Here is a 19905-nt window from a genome sequence, read left to right on the forward strand (position 1 = left end):
TTCGAGGTATATTTCGAGGCAAACGAAATAGCGGAGGGGAAAAAGGCAACGATATTGCTAAACTTAATGGGCGCTAGAACGTACGGCCTATTGCGGGATCTGATTACTCCAGCCAAACCGAAGGCGAAGAGTTTTAACGAAATTGTTGCTGTCCTACAGGAACACTTAAACCCTGCACCGCAGTTGATAGCAGAAAAATTTAAATTCCACAGGAGAACTCAGCACAAAGATGAGAGCAATGCTGAGTATCTTACGGAACTACGCAAGCTATCAAAGCACTGCCAGTTCAGAGCAGGACTGGCAGATACCCTACGGGACAAATTTGTCTGTGGACTCCTGAGTGAAGGAACACAGAAGAAGTTACTCTCAGAAAAAGAGCTGACGCTAGATAAGGCTTTCAGTGTGGCAGTATCGTATGAAGCAGCAGCCAGGGGAGCTGCAGAAATTCAACAAAAACCACAGGAATACGGCACCCACGAAATGACACGGGGATTTGCAAAATGTTATCGCTGCGGCAGAACTAACCATGGCCAGAAGGACTGCTGGTCCAAAGACAAAATATGCAGACAATGCGGGAAGATTGGACACATTGCACGAGTTTGTAGGTCTGGGAAGAAGACCAGCGACAACAAAAAGGCTACTAAGGAACCGTACAAGAAAGTACAAAAGATGATGGACAGTAGTTCCGAAGACCAGATGAGCGATAGTGAATCCGGAAACAGGAGACTAAGCTGTCTCAAACTTCACAATGTAATCGCAAAAGAGGATCACCAAACCATTTGGGTCACTCTCACGATAGCAGGGTCCCAAGTTAAAATGGAATTGGATACAGGATCAGCGCTAACCGTCATGAATCGATGAGACTACGAGCGGCTATTTTCACACATACCCTTGAGAGAGACATCCATCGTCTTGACGACGTATACGGGGCAAAAGGTATACCCCAGAGGAAAAATAAGGGTGCCTGTCGAATACAATGGCAAGAAAATACGGAAATTGTATCTCTACATACTGCCAAATGGTGGACCACCGTTATTGGGACGGGAATGGATCAGGAAGATAAACTTAGATTGGCATTCCATTCATGCAATGACGGTGGACGGTAAAAAAGATGAAGACGTCACTCCTGGACGATTGTCAACAATCTTAGCTAACGCCAAAGAGGTATTTCAACAAGAACTGGGCACGCTTAAAGGCGTAACCGCCTCAATAAAAATAGAAGAGAATGCAGTTCCCAAGTTTTTCAAAGCGAGACCGGTACCATATGCAATTCGCCCAGCCGTCGAGGCAGAGCTGGAGAATCTGGAGAAGGCGGGCGTGTTGTTTAAGGTCGACTGGAGCGAGTGGGCGACACCCATCGTTCCTGTCATGAAGAAAACATTAAGCAATAAGTCCGGAGAGCCAAGGAAGATTCGCATCTGTGGGGATTTCAAGGTGACGGTGAACCCTGTCCTTCACACAGTACAATATCCTCTTCCAAGGATAGAAGACATCTTCGCCTCACTGTCTGGAGGGAAGCGTTTTACAAAAATTGACCTAGCACAAGCATATTTACAGATGAAGGTTGAAGAGTCCTCTAGGAAGTATCTCACGATAAACACTCACAAAGGTCTTTACCAGTATCATCGATTGGTATTCGGAGTAGCATCGGCTCCGGCGATATGGCAAAGAGCGATGGAACAAGTCCTGCAAGGGATTCCGGGGACTCAGTGTTACTTGGACGACATCCTTGTAACAGGTGAAGATGACAGTGAACACCTTAACAACCTAGAACAGGTGCTCACTAGACTACGGGAACATGGGCTGCGAGCCAACTGCCCCAAGTGCGAATTTTTAAAGAAACAGATATCGTATTGTGGCCACGTGATTGATGAAGAGGGGTTACATAAGTCCCCTGACAAAATTGAAGCGGTTGTTAAGGCCCCAGCGCCTGAAAATGTGTCGCAACTGAGGTCATTCCTCGGGTTGGTGAACTACTATTATAAGTTTTTGCCGAATTTGTCGACAATTCTGCACCCACTGAACGCCCTGCTACGAACGGGGGTAGCATGGAAATGGAACGATGATTGTAAGCGTGCTTTTCAGAAGAGTAAGGACTTAATCACTTCAAGGGAAGTATTTGCTCACTACAACCCAGCACTGCCAATCAGGCTGGCGTGTGATGCGTCTCCCTACCGGTAATATTGGAAGCAGATGAACCAAACAAAGACATTGATCCCGATGCAACATTGCCAGAAGAACCTGATACCCCAAAGGGGCGTTATCCAGACAGAATCAGGAAGCCTCCTCAAAGACTGAACTTATAATTGCTTAAACTTAACCAATGTATCTAGCAACAGCAATTGTGATTGTAATTCGTTATCATTTAGTTGTTAAATGAATGTTATGTACTGTTTATCTAAAAGGGGAGGAATTGTTGTGTATGTACCTTTAAGAGAATAACTGGTCTCAGACTGCAGTACCGGCAGTGACCACCCCTGTATAAAAGGCGCTAGAGAGCCTCTGTTGTTTAGTTTCGCTATTGACTTCCACCAGTAAAGATCTGTTTGTTTTCACTCCTGCTGGTCCGTGTCTCAATCATTCACGGACTTAACAATCAGCTTGGCTATTCCGTTTCCTCATGGCCTCTCCGAGTGAGCTAATGCCATTGCAGGCGGTTTCTAGCCCTGCACTCAGGAGAGACTGGTTTAATAGGAAGAAAGAATTCGCATTTATATAGCGCCATTCACAACCTCAGGATGGTTCATTTACAGCCAATGAACCTCTTTTGAAGTGTAGTCTTCAGGAAGCACTGCAGTCAATTTGTGCACAGCAAGGTCCCACAAACTGCAATGACCAGATTATTTGTTTTTCGTGATGTTGGTTGAGGGATGACGATTGGCCAGGACACCAGAACTCCCCTGCTCTTCTTCCAATACAGCCATGAGATCTTTTATGCCCATCTGAGAGGTTTATTGTCACATCCAAAAAAGGTCACCTCCGACAGTGCTGCACTCCCTCAGTACTGCATTGAAATGCCAGCCTGGATTATGTGCTCAAGTCTCTGGAGTGGGACTAGATGGTGTCCTCAGCGAGCGGTGGATCGACCGCCCGTTATAAAACCCGCTCAATTTTCCTTTTCATCTGCCTTGTACATTTTTGTCTGTACACCTTGAAGTCTCTCCAACTTTCGAGCTGTAGATTGTCTTCTGGTCCAATTTTGCAAGTGATTGGCCTACTTTTCTACCTTAATAATCCAGAGCAGTCTAGGACTCGAGCTTTAGTCTTGGCTAGCTGGCCAGCAGTTGGAATCCAGCACAGTGCCAACTATTTACAGTGGAGGTTCGGTGAGGTGAGAACCTGGCTGGCAGGTTGGGGGGGCGGGGGGGGGCAGGGGTAGGGGTGGGGCAGTCTCACTGACGGACCTTACTGAGCTCAGGCAGGTAACAGGGGAGACTGATGTGAGTGATAGAACTGAGGAGTGAAGATTTTAAACAGAAGGAAAGGACTTGCATTTCTATAGCAGCTTTCATGACCGCAGGATGTCCCAAAGTGCTTCACAGCCAACGAGGTACTTTTTGTAATCACTGCTGTAATGTTGGAACTGTGGCAGCCAATCTGTGCACAGCAAGATCTCATAAACAGCAATGTGATAATGACCGGATAATCTGTTTTAGTGATGTTGCTTGAGTGATAAATATTGTCCAGGACGCCGGGGAGAACTCCCCTACTTTTCTTCGAAATAATGCCATGGGATAGCACTTCTGACAGTGCAGCACTCCCTCAGCACTGCACTGGAGTATCAGCCTGGATTCTGGAGTGGGGCTTGAACCCATGACCTTCGGTCTCAGAGGCGAGAGTGCTACCCACTGAGCCACGGCTGACCCTGACATCATCGTCAGCAGCTGCATAGTAACAGAGCTCAATATAGAGCATCCACATAAAGAATGACCTCTTGAATGAGGGTGTGGAGGGTTACCAGACCCTCGCATCAGTCATTGAGGGCAACCGGGTGGAGGGGGGGCAGCTAAAATTGAGCCGGGTGCGGACAGGTCCGCTCTATATTATGGTAGCAAGGCTCGGGAGCTAAAATCTCTTCAGGCTTCAGGCCTAGGTTGCCTCTCTCCCCTCGCACTGATCCCATCTCCCGGTAATATCTCCCCCATTATCTCCGGGAAAGAGAGGGAGAAAATTGGATGGGGGCTGGAGAAGGAGTTTGGTTTTGAGAATCAAACCCAGTAAGTGTCGGAACAGATTCTCTATAACCTTTACAATCAATCTGACCTTCAGAGCTGGTGCAGAAACCCATACCCAGGTACCAACAATACAGTCCACGATGCACTGGCGGAAACCCAAACCTCGGCAGACATTTGTACCCGGGATTAACCGGACAATGATCTGCTACCCCATCCGTTGTAGCACTTGGTAAATCCAAGGTGATGGGCCATAGGGGAGTGAGGATGTGGGGGAGGAGACCCACACACACTTCCAGGACACCTCCTGGAGGCTGAGCCAGCACTCTCGGTGATGTGTACAGCCTGACCGGCCGCTGTCCTGGGAGGGAACCATCAGCCGGCTGAAGAGACACAGTTTGGGTGGGCAGAGAAATGACTGGCTTTAAAAATAAGCATCTATTATAAAATCGTATAATGATACAGCACTGAAGGAGGCCATTGGGCCATCGGGCCTGTGCCAGCTCTTTCAACGAGCTTTCCAATTAATCCCGCTCCCCCTGCTCTCTCCCCATAGCCCTGAAAATGTTTTCTTTTCAAGTATATATCCAATTCCCTTTTGAAAGTTATTATTGAATCTGCTTCCACCGCCCTTTCAGGCAGCGTGTTCCAGATCACAACAATTCCCTGCGTAAAACAAATTCTCCTCATCTCCCTCTGGTTGTTCTGCCAATTACCTTCAATCTGTGTCCTCTGGTCACCGACCCTTCCGTCACTGGGAACAGTTTCTCCTTAGTTACTCTATCAAAACCCCTCATCATTTTGAACACCTTCATCAAATCTCCCCTATCCTTCTCTGCTCTAAGGAGAACAATCCCGGCTGCTCCAGTCTCTCTACATAACTAAAGTCCGGCATTCCTGGTATCATTCTGGTAAATCTCCTCTGCACCCTCTCCAAGGCATGACATCCTATCACACTGAGCTCATTAAAAAGTTAGGAGATGATTCAATTTTAAATATTTACATCTTTGCATTTTCAGCTTGAATTTTCTCCAACATCAAGGTGTAGATTGACCTCCAGTCCAGTTTTGCAATCGATTCATCATATTGCTTAACAACCCATCCTAGCAAACAACCAAAGGAAGGTAATTAATGTGTGCGACAGTAACTGTGTAAAAAATTCATTCTCCGGATGTGGGCGTCGCTGGCAAGGCCAGCATTTATTGCCAATCCCTGAATGGCTTGCTCGGCCACTTCAGAGTCAACCACGGGTCACATATAGGCCAGGCCGGGTGAGGACGGCAGATTTCCTTCTCTGAAGGGAGTTAGTGAACTGGTATCTTGCAATTAACATGATGGCGACTGGAAACATTTGGTGATTGGAGTCTGCATAGGGAGAAGCGAGTAACAGGCTGTCCCAAACTGTGAGGGAGTCGGTGTCCCAAACTGTCAGGGAGTCGGGGTCCCAAACTGTGAGGGAGTCGGGGTCCCAAACTGTCAGGGAGTCGGGGTCCCAAACTGTCAGGGAATCGGGGTCCCAAACTGTCAGGGAATCGGGGTCCCAAACTGTCAGGGAATCGGGGTCCCAAACTGTCAGGGAGTCGGGGTCCCAAACTGTGAGGGAGTCGGGGTCCCAAACTGTCAGGGAGTTGGGGTCCCAAACTGTCAGGGAGTCGGGGTCCCAAACTGTCAGGGAGTCGGGGTCCCAAACTGTCAGGGAGTCGGGGTCCCAAACTGTCAGGGAGTCGGGGTCCCAAACTGTCAGGGAGTCGGGGTCCCAAACTGTCAGGGAGTCGGGGTCCCAAACTGTCAGGGAGTCGGGGTCCCAAACTGTCAGGGAGTCGGGGTCCCAAACTGTCAGGGAGTCGGGGTCCCAAACTGTCAGGGAGTCGGGGTCCCAAACTGTCAGGGAGTCGGGGTCCCAAACTGTCAGGGAATCGGGGTCCCAAACTGTCAGGGAGTCGGGGTCCCAAACTGTCAGGGAGTCGGGGTCCCAAACTGTCAGGGAGTCGGGGTCCCAAACTGTCAGGGAGTCGGTGTGTTCAATGTGTTTTTGTTCAGCGTTACATTTGCTTCAGTATCTCTCACTGGGAGCTCAAGCAGCAACTGTGGAAATGGAAGCTATGTAAGAAAACTGAAATAAAATGAAGGAGTCACCATGTGTAAGGGATAATGGATAAATAATGCAGAGGTTTAGGAATGTTCTAAACAGAGGGCTCATAGGTAACCTCGTCAGACACGAGTGAGGTCACTACAGACGCCAGTTAGCAAACAATGGGTCAATTAGGGAAAATGGATGAAGTAAGACGTAAACTAATCAAGGAGATGAGACAGGATGTGGAATAGGGTAAACTAATCATCAGGATGCAGGGACAGTAACACATGTGTAACCAAAGAGATGGGACAGATTATAGGATAGTACAAACCAGGAGGAAAAACCCCAGATAGAGAGCGAGGACCTGAGAGCGACAACCTGAGAGCAGGAGACCTAGGAGCAACACTCGACAGCAGGGACCTGGGGACAGAAACCCTACGTAGAGGGTTGGGCAGAGATTGATCACCTCGGACCAAATCAGGGTAATATCTATATAAGTTGTGAGTCTTATATTTTGGAATTGTACTTTAAACTGCGAACGGGGTTTGTTAAGCATTTATTAAAGATAAATCTTTGTATGTGAAATCTGTTGCCTGTGTGTTTGTTCAGACCAAACTTACATTTGAACCCTAAAAGGAAAATTGTGAACCTATTTGTTCGACCTTTCGAACATCTAGCGAAATCGGAGCAACAATTGGCGACCCAGATGGGCAACAAATTTGGCCCCGATTTTAACTCCGGGCGGGTGTTGGTGAGGTGAGTGGAAAAACCACCCGCTGCTGCTGAAACCAGGCCCGGGGCCATTTTAACTCCTGGGCCTCTTTTAAATCCTGTCGGACGATTCCTGGAAGGACATCCCGTGGCCGTAGGGTGGGAGGGGCGGCGAGCTCTCAGTGGGGGAGGTTTTCCCTGTGGGGCCCGAGGGGGGCATCACTCCTGCTCCTCCCTGCCCCAATATGGAGAATAATAATAGTTACCTGTTTGGATCTCTTGTGGTCCCGATCATAGAAACATAGAAGATAGGAGCAGGAGTCGGCCATTCGGCACCTCGAGCCTGCTCCGCCATTCAATGAGATCATGGCTGATCATCCAAATTCAGTACCCTGTCCCTGCCTTCTCCCCATATCCCTTGATCCCTTTAGCTCTAAGAAATATGTCCAACTCCTTCTTGAATATATTTAAAGAGCTGGCCTCAACTGCCCTGTGTGGTAGAGAATTCCACAGGTTCACCACTCTCTGGGTGAAGAAATTCTTCCTCATTTCTGTCCTAAATGGCTTACCCCTTATCCTTAGACTATGACCCCTGGTTCTGGACTCTCCGACCATCGGGAACATCCTTCCTGCATCTAGTCTGTCCAGTCCTGTCAGAATTTTATAAGTTTCGATGAGATCCCCTCTCATTCTTCTAAACTCCAGCGAGTATAAGCCCAATTGACCCAATCTCTCCTCGTACGTCATTCCTGCCATCCCAGGGATCAGCCTTGTGAATCTTCGCTGAACTCCTTCCATGGCAAGAACATCCTTCCTCAGATAAGGCGACCAAAACTGCACACACTACTCAAGGTGTGGTCTCACCAAGGCCCTGTACAACTGCAGCAGGACATCCTTGCTCCTGTACTCAAACCCTTTCGCTATGAAGGCCAACATACCATTTGCCTTCCTAACCGCCTGCTGCACCTGCATGCTTACCTTCAGTGACTGGTGCACAAGGACACCCAGGTCTCGTTGCACTTCCCCTTCTCCCAATCTATTGCCATTCAGATAATAGTCTGCCTTTCTGTTGTTGACACCAAAGTGGATAACCTCGCATTTATCCACGTTATATTGCATCTGCCACACTTCTGCCCAATCACCCAACCTGTCCAAATCATCCTGGGGTTTCTCGGTATCCTTCTCGCAGCACACATGCCCACCCAGCTTTGTGTCATCTGCAAACTTGGAGATATTACATCTAGTTCCCTTATCTAGATCATTCAGATTCAGATTCAGATTAGATTTATTTGCCATATGTAACAAGTACAATGGAATGCTTGTTCCCCGTCGGGACGCGTCAGCTATACATACAGCGCCGCGTTCAGAGTCAATACAATGGCTTCCCGTGGCAGTGGGAGCACGATGTCCCTCAGCCGCTCCGTCCTCCTCTTCACCGCGGCCTCCTCCTCACTGTTGCCGGCTCCACGTGTGGTGGCCTGCTTCTCCCGCACTGGCCACCATGCATATTGTGAATGTATATTGTGAATAGCTGGGGTCCAAGGACCGATCCCTGCGGTACCCCACTAGTCACTTCCTGCGACTCGGAAAAAGACCCGTTAATTCCTACTCTCTGCTTTCTGTCCGCCAACCAGTTATCTATCCAAGTCAATACCTTGCCCCCAATCCCATGTGCCTTAACTTTACACGCTAATCTCTTATGCGGGACCTTATCGAAAGCCTTTTGAAAGTCCAAATACACCACATCTACTGGTTCTCCCTTATCTATTTTCCCAGTTACATCTTCAAAAAATTCCAGTAGATTAGTCAAGCACGATTTACCTTTTGTAAATCCATGTTGACTTTGTCCGATCCTGTCACTGTTTTCCAAGTGCTCAGTTATTACATCCTTTATAATGGACTCTAGCATTTTCCCCACTACCGATGTCAGGCTTACCGGTCTGTAATTCCCCGCTTTCTCTCGACCACCCTTTTTGAATAGTGGGGTAACATTAGCTACCCTCCAATCCATGGGTACTGTTCCAGAGCCTATCGAGTTTTGGAAGATGACCAGCAATGCATCTACTATTTCTAGGGCCACTTCCTTAAGTACCCTAGGATGTAGATTATCAGGCCCTGGGGATTTATCGGCCTTCAATCCCGTCAATTTCCCTAACACCATTTCCCTACAAATACTGATTTCTTTCAGTTCCTCCCTCTCATCAGACCCTATGTTCTCCAACATCTCTGGGAGGTTATTTGTGTCCTCCTTTGTGAAGACAGATCCTCTTCCCCGCTGACTTCATCTGGCGGGAAAAGCCACAGTGGTCAGGCCGTCGAGTTAAAATCGCCGTCGGGTCCCGATGACATCATCAGGACCCGAAATGCAGCTGTAAAGAAGGGCCCCACCGACTTTAGGCGGCTGTCCTTACTGCCTGCTCAGTAGCACAGGTTAAAGCCAGAAATGGTCAGCTCCCGGAGGCTCCAGTCAGCTGGGTGATTTTAACTGCGATCCCCACACACCCAGTTTATGCCTGTGTCAAACTATTGGGAGGTCAAGGAATGACTGCGAAAGGCGTTGCATTGTAGCAAAGAACCATGTCGACAGAAGTAAAAGTTCCATTCAGCTTAGTTGACCAAGAACTCGAAGGATGTAATAACCCGTGAATGCTCTCTATACTTTTTAAAAATGTGTCTTACCTTGATCCATACAGGCTTTCGATGATACTGAAAAATTTATTGTGAACCCTAGAAATCAAACATAAACAACATTTCAAACCCAGTGCTTTCTTGACTGACTGCCCACTACCCCATTGCTGCCACTCCAATCAGATCAAGGGGATAAAATCTTAAAACTAGAGCTCGGCCGTTCAGGGGTGATGTCAGGGAGCACCTTTTCCACACAAAGGGTAATAGAAATCTGGAACTCTCTCCCCAAACATCTGTGGATCCTGGGGGTCAATTGAATTTTTCACATTTGAGATGGATTGATTTTTGCTGAGTAGGCGTATCAAGGGATATCCTTGATTCCAATCCACCTGGGCCAGTGCCCTTTACAACTCACTGAAAGTAGCTTTCCTCCAGTTGAGTATTTTCACATTTGATTTCTCCTTGTCCTTTTCCATAACTACTCTAAACCTGATGATATTGTGATCACTGTTCCCCAAATGCTCTCCCACTGAAACTTGCCCCACTTCATTCCCCGGAACTAAATCCAGCACTGCTTCCTTCCTCGTTGGGCAGGAAACACACTGATCAAGAAAGTTCTCCAGTACATATTTCAGGAATTCCTTTCCCTCTTTGCCCTTTATAATCAAGATCAAGGCTGACTGGCCTCCTCCTGTTCCTATTCACCAGGATGTTACCTGGGCTGGAGCGCTTCAGCTATGAAGAGAGACTGGACAGGCTGGGGTTGTTTTCCTTAGAGCAGAGAAGGCTGAGGGGGGACCTGATTGAGGTGTACAAAATTATGAGGGGCATAGATAGGGTAGATAGAAAGGAACTTTTCCTCTTAGTAGAGGGGTCAATAACCAGGGGGCATAGTTTCAAGGTAAGGGGCAGGAGGTTTAGAGGGGATTTGAGGAAAAACTTTTTCACCCAGAGGGTGGTTGGAATCTCGAACTCACTGCCTGAAAGGGTGGTAGAGGCAGGAACCCTCACAACATTCAAGAAGCATTTAGATGAGCACTTGAAATGCCATAGCATACAAGGCTACAGACCAAGTTCTGGAAAATGGGATTAGAATAGACAGGGCTTGATGGCCGGTGCAGACACGATGGGCCGAAGGGCCACTTTCTGTGCTGTATAACTCTATGACTCGATGTTCCTAGATGGGTTCAACTCCCAGCGATGCCTCTCACTCCAGTGATCCTGACGTAATTTGTCTCAGTGTTTCCGTCTGTGAGCTGGGCCATTTGATGGAGCGACATGAAGTGATGTTCTTTCTTCTTGTGTGGACCAATGTTATTTGCAGATTCTTGAATGGCCTCACTGCACCCTAACCTTGCAATCTCCTCTGGCCCCATGTCCCAGCTCACACCTCCCACTGTTTAAACTCTGCAACATGCCCGCTTCCTCCCGCCATTTCACCAGTGGTAGCAGAGCTCTAAAACTGCTCTGCTTTCTCCATCTCTCCCCCACCCCTTTGACCAGGTGGTCACCCCACCCCCCGACTTCCTCCCTTATGTCTTCCTCCTGCACCTGCTCGCAAGCACTCTGCACCCCCTCCCCCGCCCCGTGAAGCGCCTTGGGATGTTCGGGCGCTATCCCGCAAGTTGCTGTTGTTCCTGCTTATCCTGGAGTGAGATTGGTGACAGTCCCAGAGAGTTTCTAACCAGGAAGCTTGCACGGAAACAGGAGGGCGACTGACGGGAAAGCTGGACGGCAGGACGATAGGATCAAATTAAAATGTGCATTCAGTCGTTTAGCAGCATCTAAAATCCCAGATTTCGCCCTAACCTTTCAAAGGCCAGGTGCAAGTCACAGCTGGCTGCTGTGGAATTACCTTTGGGGTATTATTTCCCCCCATTCTGTGCTTTCTCTGAACTTGCTGCGAGTTACCATTGGCCTTACTGTACCGGAGATATCAGCGAGAAGCCCCGAGGGCCCAGGGTTTACGGCCGGCAAAGTAAAAATGTACCCCAATCAGTTTTATCCCAGTGATACATCAGCCCCGATATTTCTGGGGAGGCATGGTGGGCAAGGGAGTGGGGGGAGTTACAGGTAACGCGGAGAACCAGCCCAATTTAACAGGAGGACCTCATTTAAATATATTGTCTTTGTTTCCTGGCTGGCAACCAGTAAGATTGCGAGGCCGTCGGGTGGGTAGGCCTGTGGCACCAGGCTGCAGCCAAGGAGCAGAGCAGAGGGAGGGAGAGATCGCTGGGTGGGAAGCAGATTGGGGGGAGGGGTGCTGGGCAGAGGCACTCCTACTCCTCCTGGCCCACAAGCAGTGCCGGAAAGGCATTTACCTGTTGGATCCGGCCCTTCCCGTCTCCCTCCAGCTGCCGTGTTTCCCCGTGGCCTGGGAATCCCGGTCCGCAGCCATTAAATGTAAAACTGTCGTAAAATCTGAGGCACGCAGCCTCATTAAAATATTTATAAACGAGGGGCCCACCTCTGGAGAGCAGGTTAGTCGCCCACACCCCGCCCGTCTTTCAGATGAGACGTTAAAACGAAGCTTGGGCATTCGTCCCTCAACCAGCACCACCAAAAAAAAACACACACCAACAGGTCAATGATCTCATTTCCTGTATGTGGGATCTTGCTGTGTGCAAAATGGCTGCCACATTTATAACAACAGTGACAGTACTGCAAACTTAATTAATTGGTTGTGTAGCATAAGATGAAAAGTGTTGAATAAATGTAAGGCGATGAATTTAAAAGACTTTTTTTTGTTGTCAGTAAAGTATAAATAGCAATTAGTTTAACAGAATACAACATAAACAAAAGCCCCTGAACACACAGCTTTAGTGTGAAGCAGCTCCTTGTACCTGATGAATGGATGACTTTGGGTAATCTAGCCTTTGGTTCATTTCCGGTTTTCTCCTTACCTTAAATAGCAAAAGGAAAAATGTCACAATTCATTGCATCATTTGAAAAGGAACTTTGGCAGCAACAGTGTGAATCATAAACAACTGATCCCACCCACCCTGTTCGTCCCTCCTATCTCGTGACTTTCTCTACTCACTTGTCTCATTAACTGTCAGCCATGGCTCAGTGGGCGGCACTCTCTAGGTGGGAGGGGCTAGGAGTGAGCCAGGTGTTACTGGTTGCCTGATTGCAGCTGGGTGGTGGAGGGAGTTTTGTAAAAAGTTTTGGGGTGTTGTTTTCAGGTTTTAGGGCCTTTTTGGCCCACAAAAAACAGCCAGATGGCTGCTGAGGGGTCTGGAGTGCCAGGCCCCTCAGAGGACAATATTCCCGAGAGGAATTTAATTAGGGAAGAAACTGTGGTGAGAAGGGGAAAAGAAAGGCCCAAAGATTTGGGCCGGGACCTCAGGAGGTTTGGTAAAGAAAATATGGTGGTGGTGCAATGTGAAGATAAGAAGATTCGAGCCTGGGATATAATCCAGGCGGTTCATGAGGACTGTGGCGAGGGAAGCTGCTTTGCCTGCCGACCAAAGCCGAATGTGGGATTTGAGGTGACGGTCAGTGGCCGTGAGGAGGTGGAAAAACTGCTACTCAGTCTGAAAGTTGGAGAGAAATTCTTGGAAGTGACTCTGCAATATTCAGAGGAGGTGGTGGTTTCATTTTTGAACTTGCCAGTGTACATTGAGAACGAAGTGCTGAGCAAAAAGTTGGAGTCGTGGGACATTAAAATCTGTTCTGAAATAAAGAGGAGGTACTATTTTCAGAACCTCTCTGGCCACAGGGGATGTGCCAGAGGACTGGAGAACAGCTAACGTAGTACCATTATTCAAGAAGGGTAGTAGGGATAAACCAGGGAATTACAGGCCAGTGAGCCTAACATCAGTGGTAGGGAAATTATTGGAAAAAATTCTGAGGGACAGAATTGGTCTCCACTTGGAGAGGCAGGGATTAATTAGGGATAGCCAGCATGGCTTTGTCAAGGGAAGATCATGTCTGACCAATTTGATTGAATTTTTCGAGGGGGTGACTAGGTGTGTGGATGAGGGTAGTGCAGTGGATGTGGTTTACATGGATTTCAGTAAGGCTTTTGATAAAGTCCCGCATAGGAGACTGGTCAGGAAGGTAAGAGCCCATGGGATCCAGGGTGCCTTGGCACATTGGATCCAAAACTGGCTTAGTGGCAGAAGGCAGAGGGTGATGGTGAAAGGTTGTTTTTGTGACTGGAAGCCTGTGTCCAGTGGGGTACCGCAGGAATCGGTGCTGGGTCCCTTGCTGTTTGTGGTCTACATTAATGATTTGGATGTGAATGTAAAAGGTATGATCAGTAAGTTCGCAGATGACACGAAAATTGGTGGGGTGGTAAATAGCGAGGCGGGAAGCCTCAGGCTACAGGACAATATAGATGGGTTGGTCAGATGGGCGGAACAGTGGCAAATGGAATTTAACCCTGAAAAGTGTGAGGTGATGCATTTTGGACGGACTAACAAGGCAAGGGAATACACAATGAATGGTAAGACCCTAGGAAAGACAAAGGATCAGAGGGACCTTGGTGTGCATGTACATAGATCCCTGAAGGCAGCACAACAGGTGGATAAGGTGGTTAAAAAGGCATATGGGATACTTGCCTTCATTAGCCGAGGCATAGAATATAAGAGCAGGGAGGTTATGATGGAGCTGTACAAAACGCTGGTAAGGCCACAGCTGGAGTACTGTGTGCAGTTCTGGTCGCCACACTATAGGAAGGATGTGATTACTTTGGAGAGGGTGCAGAGGAGATTTACCAGGATGTAACCCGGGCTGGAGCGCTTCAGCTATGAAGAGAGACTGGACAGGCTGGGGTTGTTTTCCTTGGAGCAGAGAAGGCTGAGGGGGGACCTGATTGAGGTATACAAAATTATGAGGGGCATAGATAGGGTGGATAGAAAGGAACTTTTCCCCTTTGTAGAGGGGTCAATAACAAGGGGGCATAGATTCAAGGTAAGGGGCAGGAGGTTTAGAGGGGATTTGAGGAAAAACTTTTTCACCCAGAGGGTGGTTGGAATCTCGAACTCACTGCCTGAAAGGGTGGTAGAGGCAGGACCCCTCACAACATTCAAGAAGCATTTGGATGAGCACTTGAAATGCCATAGCATACAAGGCTACGGACCAAATGCTGGAAAATGAGATTAGATTAGATAGGGCTTGATGGCCGGCGCGGACGCGATGGGCCGAAGGGCCTCTTTCTGTGCTGTGTAACTCTATGACTCTATCAGGGAACACGGGTAGCAGACGGAACCCGGTATGTAAAGGTGCGGTTCCCAGAGGGGGTGAGGTCTTTGCCTTACAGTATGAAGTTCGAGACACTGGAAGGAGTACAGTACTTTCGGGTGCTGCACGATAACCAAGTACAGGTGTGTTACTATTGTCCAGGACATGACCATCTCGTAAGAAACTGTCCAGATTTGTATTGTTACAATTGCGGTGAGTCGGGACATATCGCTTGGAGCTGCAAGGCGGAGAGCTGTGGGGTGTGTCACAAAGGCCCCACCCGCTGTGAGTGTGTGGCAGAAGGGAGCGATATGAGTGATGAGGAGATGGGAGAAGGAGAAGGAGATGAGAGTGGAACGGCCGGAGGAGCGGTGCAGTCGGAGGACACAGCCGGTAAAATGAAGGAGAAAGGAGCACAGGAAGAGGCAGAGGATGGCGGAGCGGAGGACGGGATTGAGATGGTGGAAAACACGGCGAGTGCTGTGGAGGGGAACAAAGACAGCAGCGGGCAGCGAGGGTCGAGTGCAAACTCTAGCCTTAGTGCAGTTCGGCTCCCCCTGGGGAGTCTGGTGTCTGCGGGGGGAGAGGAGGCGGGAGCGGGGTGTGTGGTGATGTGGGTGCTCTGGGGAGAGGCGGGGAGTCGGATATCTTGGTGAGCGGGAGGGGGCAGGACGGGGAGAGGGAGCAAGAGGCAGGAGCCTTAAAGGGACAGCAGGATGGGATCGGCGAGATAGAGAAGTCAGAAGGGAACAATTTAGGTCCGCCATTGTCCCATGGAGTGAGCGAACAGGGTGCAAGGGTAAGAGGTGGAGATGTGGTTGAAGGGAGCGGCACAGTGGGAGAAACTGCGATAGCAGGAAGACTCTCTATGGGAGATGAAGTTATAGGAATTGACAAATTCCTAACGAAGAACTGAGGTCGACTCAGGCGATCAAACAAACAGGCTTTTAATGCAAAACTAAACGAGTTTGAACAGTTTGTTAAGATCGATACAGGAGAACCACGAAAACAGGTCTGTACAAGATGGAGCTTCCACGAGGACTGCCTGGGCAGTCACGTGGTTTGCGACATGACGTCATCGCGTTTGCCCACGTTTTCCCGCGCTCTTAAAGGGGCCACGCCCCGTGCATACAAACACTATATACAAAACGAAGTAATGTCTAACACAATGGTACTGGCTTAGGCTGGTGTTAGAACATCATTAAAGGGAATTATATACAGTTGCCCAGAGTCATTCAGTGGCTCCGCCACAAAGTATCTGACGGGGAGCAGGATTATGTATCTGACGGGGAGCAGGCACAGGGGGTTGAAGAAGAGCTTGAGTGTGAGGAATTAGAGGGGGACAGAGACATGGAAGTCGGGGGTGGGGTGGCATCATGTGAAAAGGGAAAGGTTAGTGAGGGGCAGAAGGAGGGAGGAAGGGCAGCTCCTGGGCCCAAAGTTAAGGCAAGGAAGAGGCTGAAACAGCAGGGAAAGTTTAAACAGGAGGGGAAAAAGAGTCGGAGGCTGCAGGAAAAAGCAACAGCTGCCCGAGAAGTTGGGAAGGAGCATGTGAGGAGGGAAGTGTAGTGTATGTACTTTGCAGAAGGAACTATATTCTGCAGCCCCTGTCTACTGCAGTACCAGTAGTAACCACCCCTGTATATAAGCCTGTGTAGTAACTTTGCATAGTAGTTCCAGTTTTATCTCCACTCAGTAAACACCTGTTGTAACCAACTCCTGCAGTCCGTGTCTCAATTACACACGGACATAATAGGAAGGGCCAGAGATTAAATGATGGGGAGATTATCAGGCATACTTCCCTTCTTTGGAGCCATGATTACATTGGTCTCGATTAATGTGAATGGACTGAGGGGTGAGAAGAAATTGCAGCAGTTGTTGCAGGGTTTTAAAGGTTCGGACTTGTTGTGTCTTCAAGAAACCTTTTGGGATGAGGATATCCTAGAAAGAGTTCAGAAGGTTTGGAAGGGAGAGGTGTTTGCGAGTTGTGCAAACAATAACCGTAGAGGGGTGGCTGTTTTGGTGAGTCCGTCCATAAAAGAGAACGTTGCCTTGATGGACAAGGACGCTGAGGGGAGATTTTTACGGCTAAGGGTAAAAATGGAGGGATTTAATTGTGATCTCTTTAATATCTATGCACCGAACGACCATTGCAAGCGTCGCGAGTTTTTTTGGGGGTTATTCACTGAAGTGGCAGAGTTGGAAAATCCTTGTATAGTGGGGGATTTTAATGTACTTTTATCTTGGATGGACATTTCAGCCCAGATGACCTTTAAGGATGCTAACTCCAGAGGGATGATTGTAAAAATGATGGCAAATTTAAATTTGAGGCTCTTATGGAGGGACCGGAACCCCATAAAAAGGAAGTTCTCCAGAGCAGGTTGGGTGGGTGATGTTTTAAAACAGAGCCAAATAGATTTTGTGTTAATGCGGGAAGGGTTAAGTTCTGAGGTGATGGAGATTTATTATAAAAAAGTATTTTTTAGTGATCACTTGGCTTTGGTTCTTAGAATTAGGAACAGCAGAGTTAAGATCGGTTCAGGGGTGTGGATTTTAAACAATCAATACCTGAAAGAAATTGCTTATAAAGAAGGGATTATAAATATAATAAAGGATGCTCGGAAGGAACCTTTGTTCTTGAAAGAAAGAAGAGTTTGGTGGGATAATTTCAAATATGAGGTAAAAGTTTTTTCGGTACGTTATGGGAAAAAGAGGGCGGCAGCTAACCAGCATCGAGAAGAGAATATAAACAAAAGGTTTACGGGTGTCTGTAAAGCAGTTGACGGAGGGGATAAGGGAGCGGAGACTAAGTTCCAGGTGCTAAAGGAAGAGGTGGAATTATTGCAAGCTGAAAAATGTAAGGGGGCCATTCTCCGTGCAAAGGCTAGAGATGCATTGGAGGGCGAAAGATGCACTAGATATTTTCTAGAGCAAGAAAAGCTGCGACAGAGATTATCGTTAATTGAAGAGTTGAAGGTTGGGGAGAAGATCATTCATGAAGGTGGGGAGATTTTAGAGGCAGCTAGCAGCTTTTATCAAGAGTTATATACAAAAGAAGACATTTCCAATTTGGCGATGGAGAAGGTTACTGCTTTTATTGAAGAGGGTTTAAAGGAGGATGAGAGAAGCATGTGTGACAAAGAAGTAGGATTAGCGGAAATAAAAGTAGCAATAAGTGGAATGAAGGGGGGGAAAAGCCCAGGGTCCGATGGACTAAGTGCAGAATTTTATAAAGAATTTTGCGAGATTTTAAGTCCATTGCTCTTAGAAGTTCTTAAGGAAATTAAAATTGAGGGAAGCCTGGCCCCATCTATGAGGAGAGGGATCATAAGCTTAGCTTATATAAGAATATAAAGGGGATAGACGGGATCTGAAGAATTGGAGGCCCATCACATTATTAAATGTGGATTATAAGATCTTGGCGAGGGTTATGGCAAATCGTTTGAAGGAGGTGTTACCGGAGATAGTTTGGCCCTCTCAGTCCTATGGAGTCATTGGCCGGGACATCGCAGACTCTGTGGTCTCAATCCGAGATGCGATAGAGCTCATGGAAGAGAGTGGGAGGGAGGCTTATGTATTAAAGATAGAACAAGAGAAAGCCTTTGATAGGGTCTCTCATGAGTTTTTATTGAAGGTTTTGGAAGCATTTGGTTTCAAGGAAAATTTCATTCAGTGGATAAGGATTTTTTATTCAAACATATTTAGCTGCGTTAAATGTAATGGTTTTTTATCCAAGTATTTTCTGATACAGAGAGATGTGAGACAGGGTTGTCCCCTGTCCCCATTGCTGTACACATTGGTAGCAGAACCATTAGGTTACATGATGCGAAAAAAACAAGGTGTAGTTGGGATTGTGGTCCCCAGTTCTGGGCTGGTGTCGGTGATACACCAATATGCAGATGACACCACCTTAACATTGAGAAATGGGGAGTCAGTGAGGAAAGCTATGGATGTAGTGGAGGAATATTGTAGAGCTTCAGGAGCCAGAGTGAATTACAGTAAGTCCCAATGCCTGGTTGCAGGAAGGGGTAGGGGGGAATGGTTGGGGGCAAGTCCCTTTAAGGTGGAGAAGGTTTTGGAAGTGCTGGGGGTGCATATGGGGTGCAAGAAAGACAGGGATGAAGTGGATCGATTAAATTGGGAACCGAAGGTTATGAAAATTAAAAAGATTTTGGGAAGATGGGAAAGAAGGTGGTTGAAAGTGCAAGGAAGAGCGACAGTGGTGTCCGCTCTCCTGCTATCTAAGCTATGGTACTTATTGACGGTGGAGGATATTCCCGAGTGGGCGGAAAAGTCCATCCGAGAGGCTAGTGTGAGGTTTTTATGGGAAGGGAAACCAGCCTTGGTGGCTTACAATACCATCATTGGACGGAGAAATCAGGGAGGACTCAATTTCCCAGATATTGATTTGAAGAAAAAATCCTTTAGAATCAAATGGGTGATGAGATTTCTTCAGAAGTCAAATACAAGTTTTTGGAAGAGTTGTTTTGAGCATTTTTTAAAACGAAGTGGGATAGGAGGGCAGGGGATATATGTTTTTGAAATCGATTAAACTTCTCCCTAGGTTTTATAAGGGGGTTGTAGAGACTTGGGCCCAATTTTTAAAAAGTGTGCAGTTTATGGGGAATTTTTAGAACAGCCCTTATTTTTGAACAGGTGGGTCAACATCGAAGGAGAGGTTTTATTTAATCAAGCTTTTATAAAAGCTGGGATTATATCTGTGAAAGATGTATTATACGAGGTGATTCCAGGTTGGTGTCGGAAGCGATAGTGAGGGACATGGTGTGGGAGGAGGGTCAGGAGGTAGAGGAAAAAGCAATAGGAATTATGTATGAGAAGATTGTGAGGGCAATGCCACAGGATTGGATGGAAGAAATAAATGCGGAAATCTCCAAAGGAAGTAAAATGCGTCCTGCTTTTCCAAGCTTTGTACTGGAGGAAGGGGGAGAGTTGGTCCAATTTGACAACTGTAATACTTGAGATTTCTATGAGGTATTTAGAGAATGGAGATTCAAGACACCTGCTGGTCAGGAGTTTTGGCAGAGTATATACCCACAGCTGGACTTCAACAGGATTTGGAAGGGAGTGTGGGCGAATTTTAAATTCCCAGAATGGATTGAACTGGATTTCAAA

The 19905-nt window shown here is 47.5% G+C and overlaps 1 protein-coding gene across 1 annotated transcript in view; it reads right to left on the bottom strand.

The window, feature by feature from the left end:
* LOC147105476 (uncharacterized) overlaps positions 1 to 19905 on the bottom strand; it is a 225548-nt gene that overhangs the window by 157267 nt on the left and 48376 nt on the right. The window contains exons 5-7 of the mRNA XM_086009876.1: positions 12429 to 12488; positions 9637 to 9684; positions 5176 to 5275 (exon numbers count right to left, since the gene is read on the bottom strand). Of these exons, the coding sequence (XP_085866002.1) occupies positions 5176 to 5275; positions 9637 to 9684; positions 12429 to 12488 (208 nt within the window). The remainder of the gene's footprint in view (positions 1 to 5175; positions 5276 to 9636; positions 9685 to 12428; positions 12489 to 19905) is intronic.

This window comes from Somniosus microcephalus, chromosome 17, assembly GCF_052327205.1.
Source record: "Somniosus microcephalus isolate GS21.2 chromosome 17, FLI_Smic_1.0, whole genome shotgun sequence".
Lineage (NCBI taxonomy): Eukaryota > Metazoa > Chordata > Chondrichthyes > Squaliformes > Somniosidae > Somniosus > Somniosus microcephalus.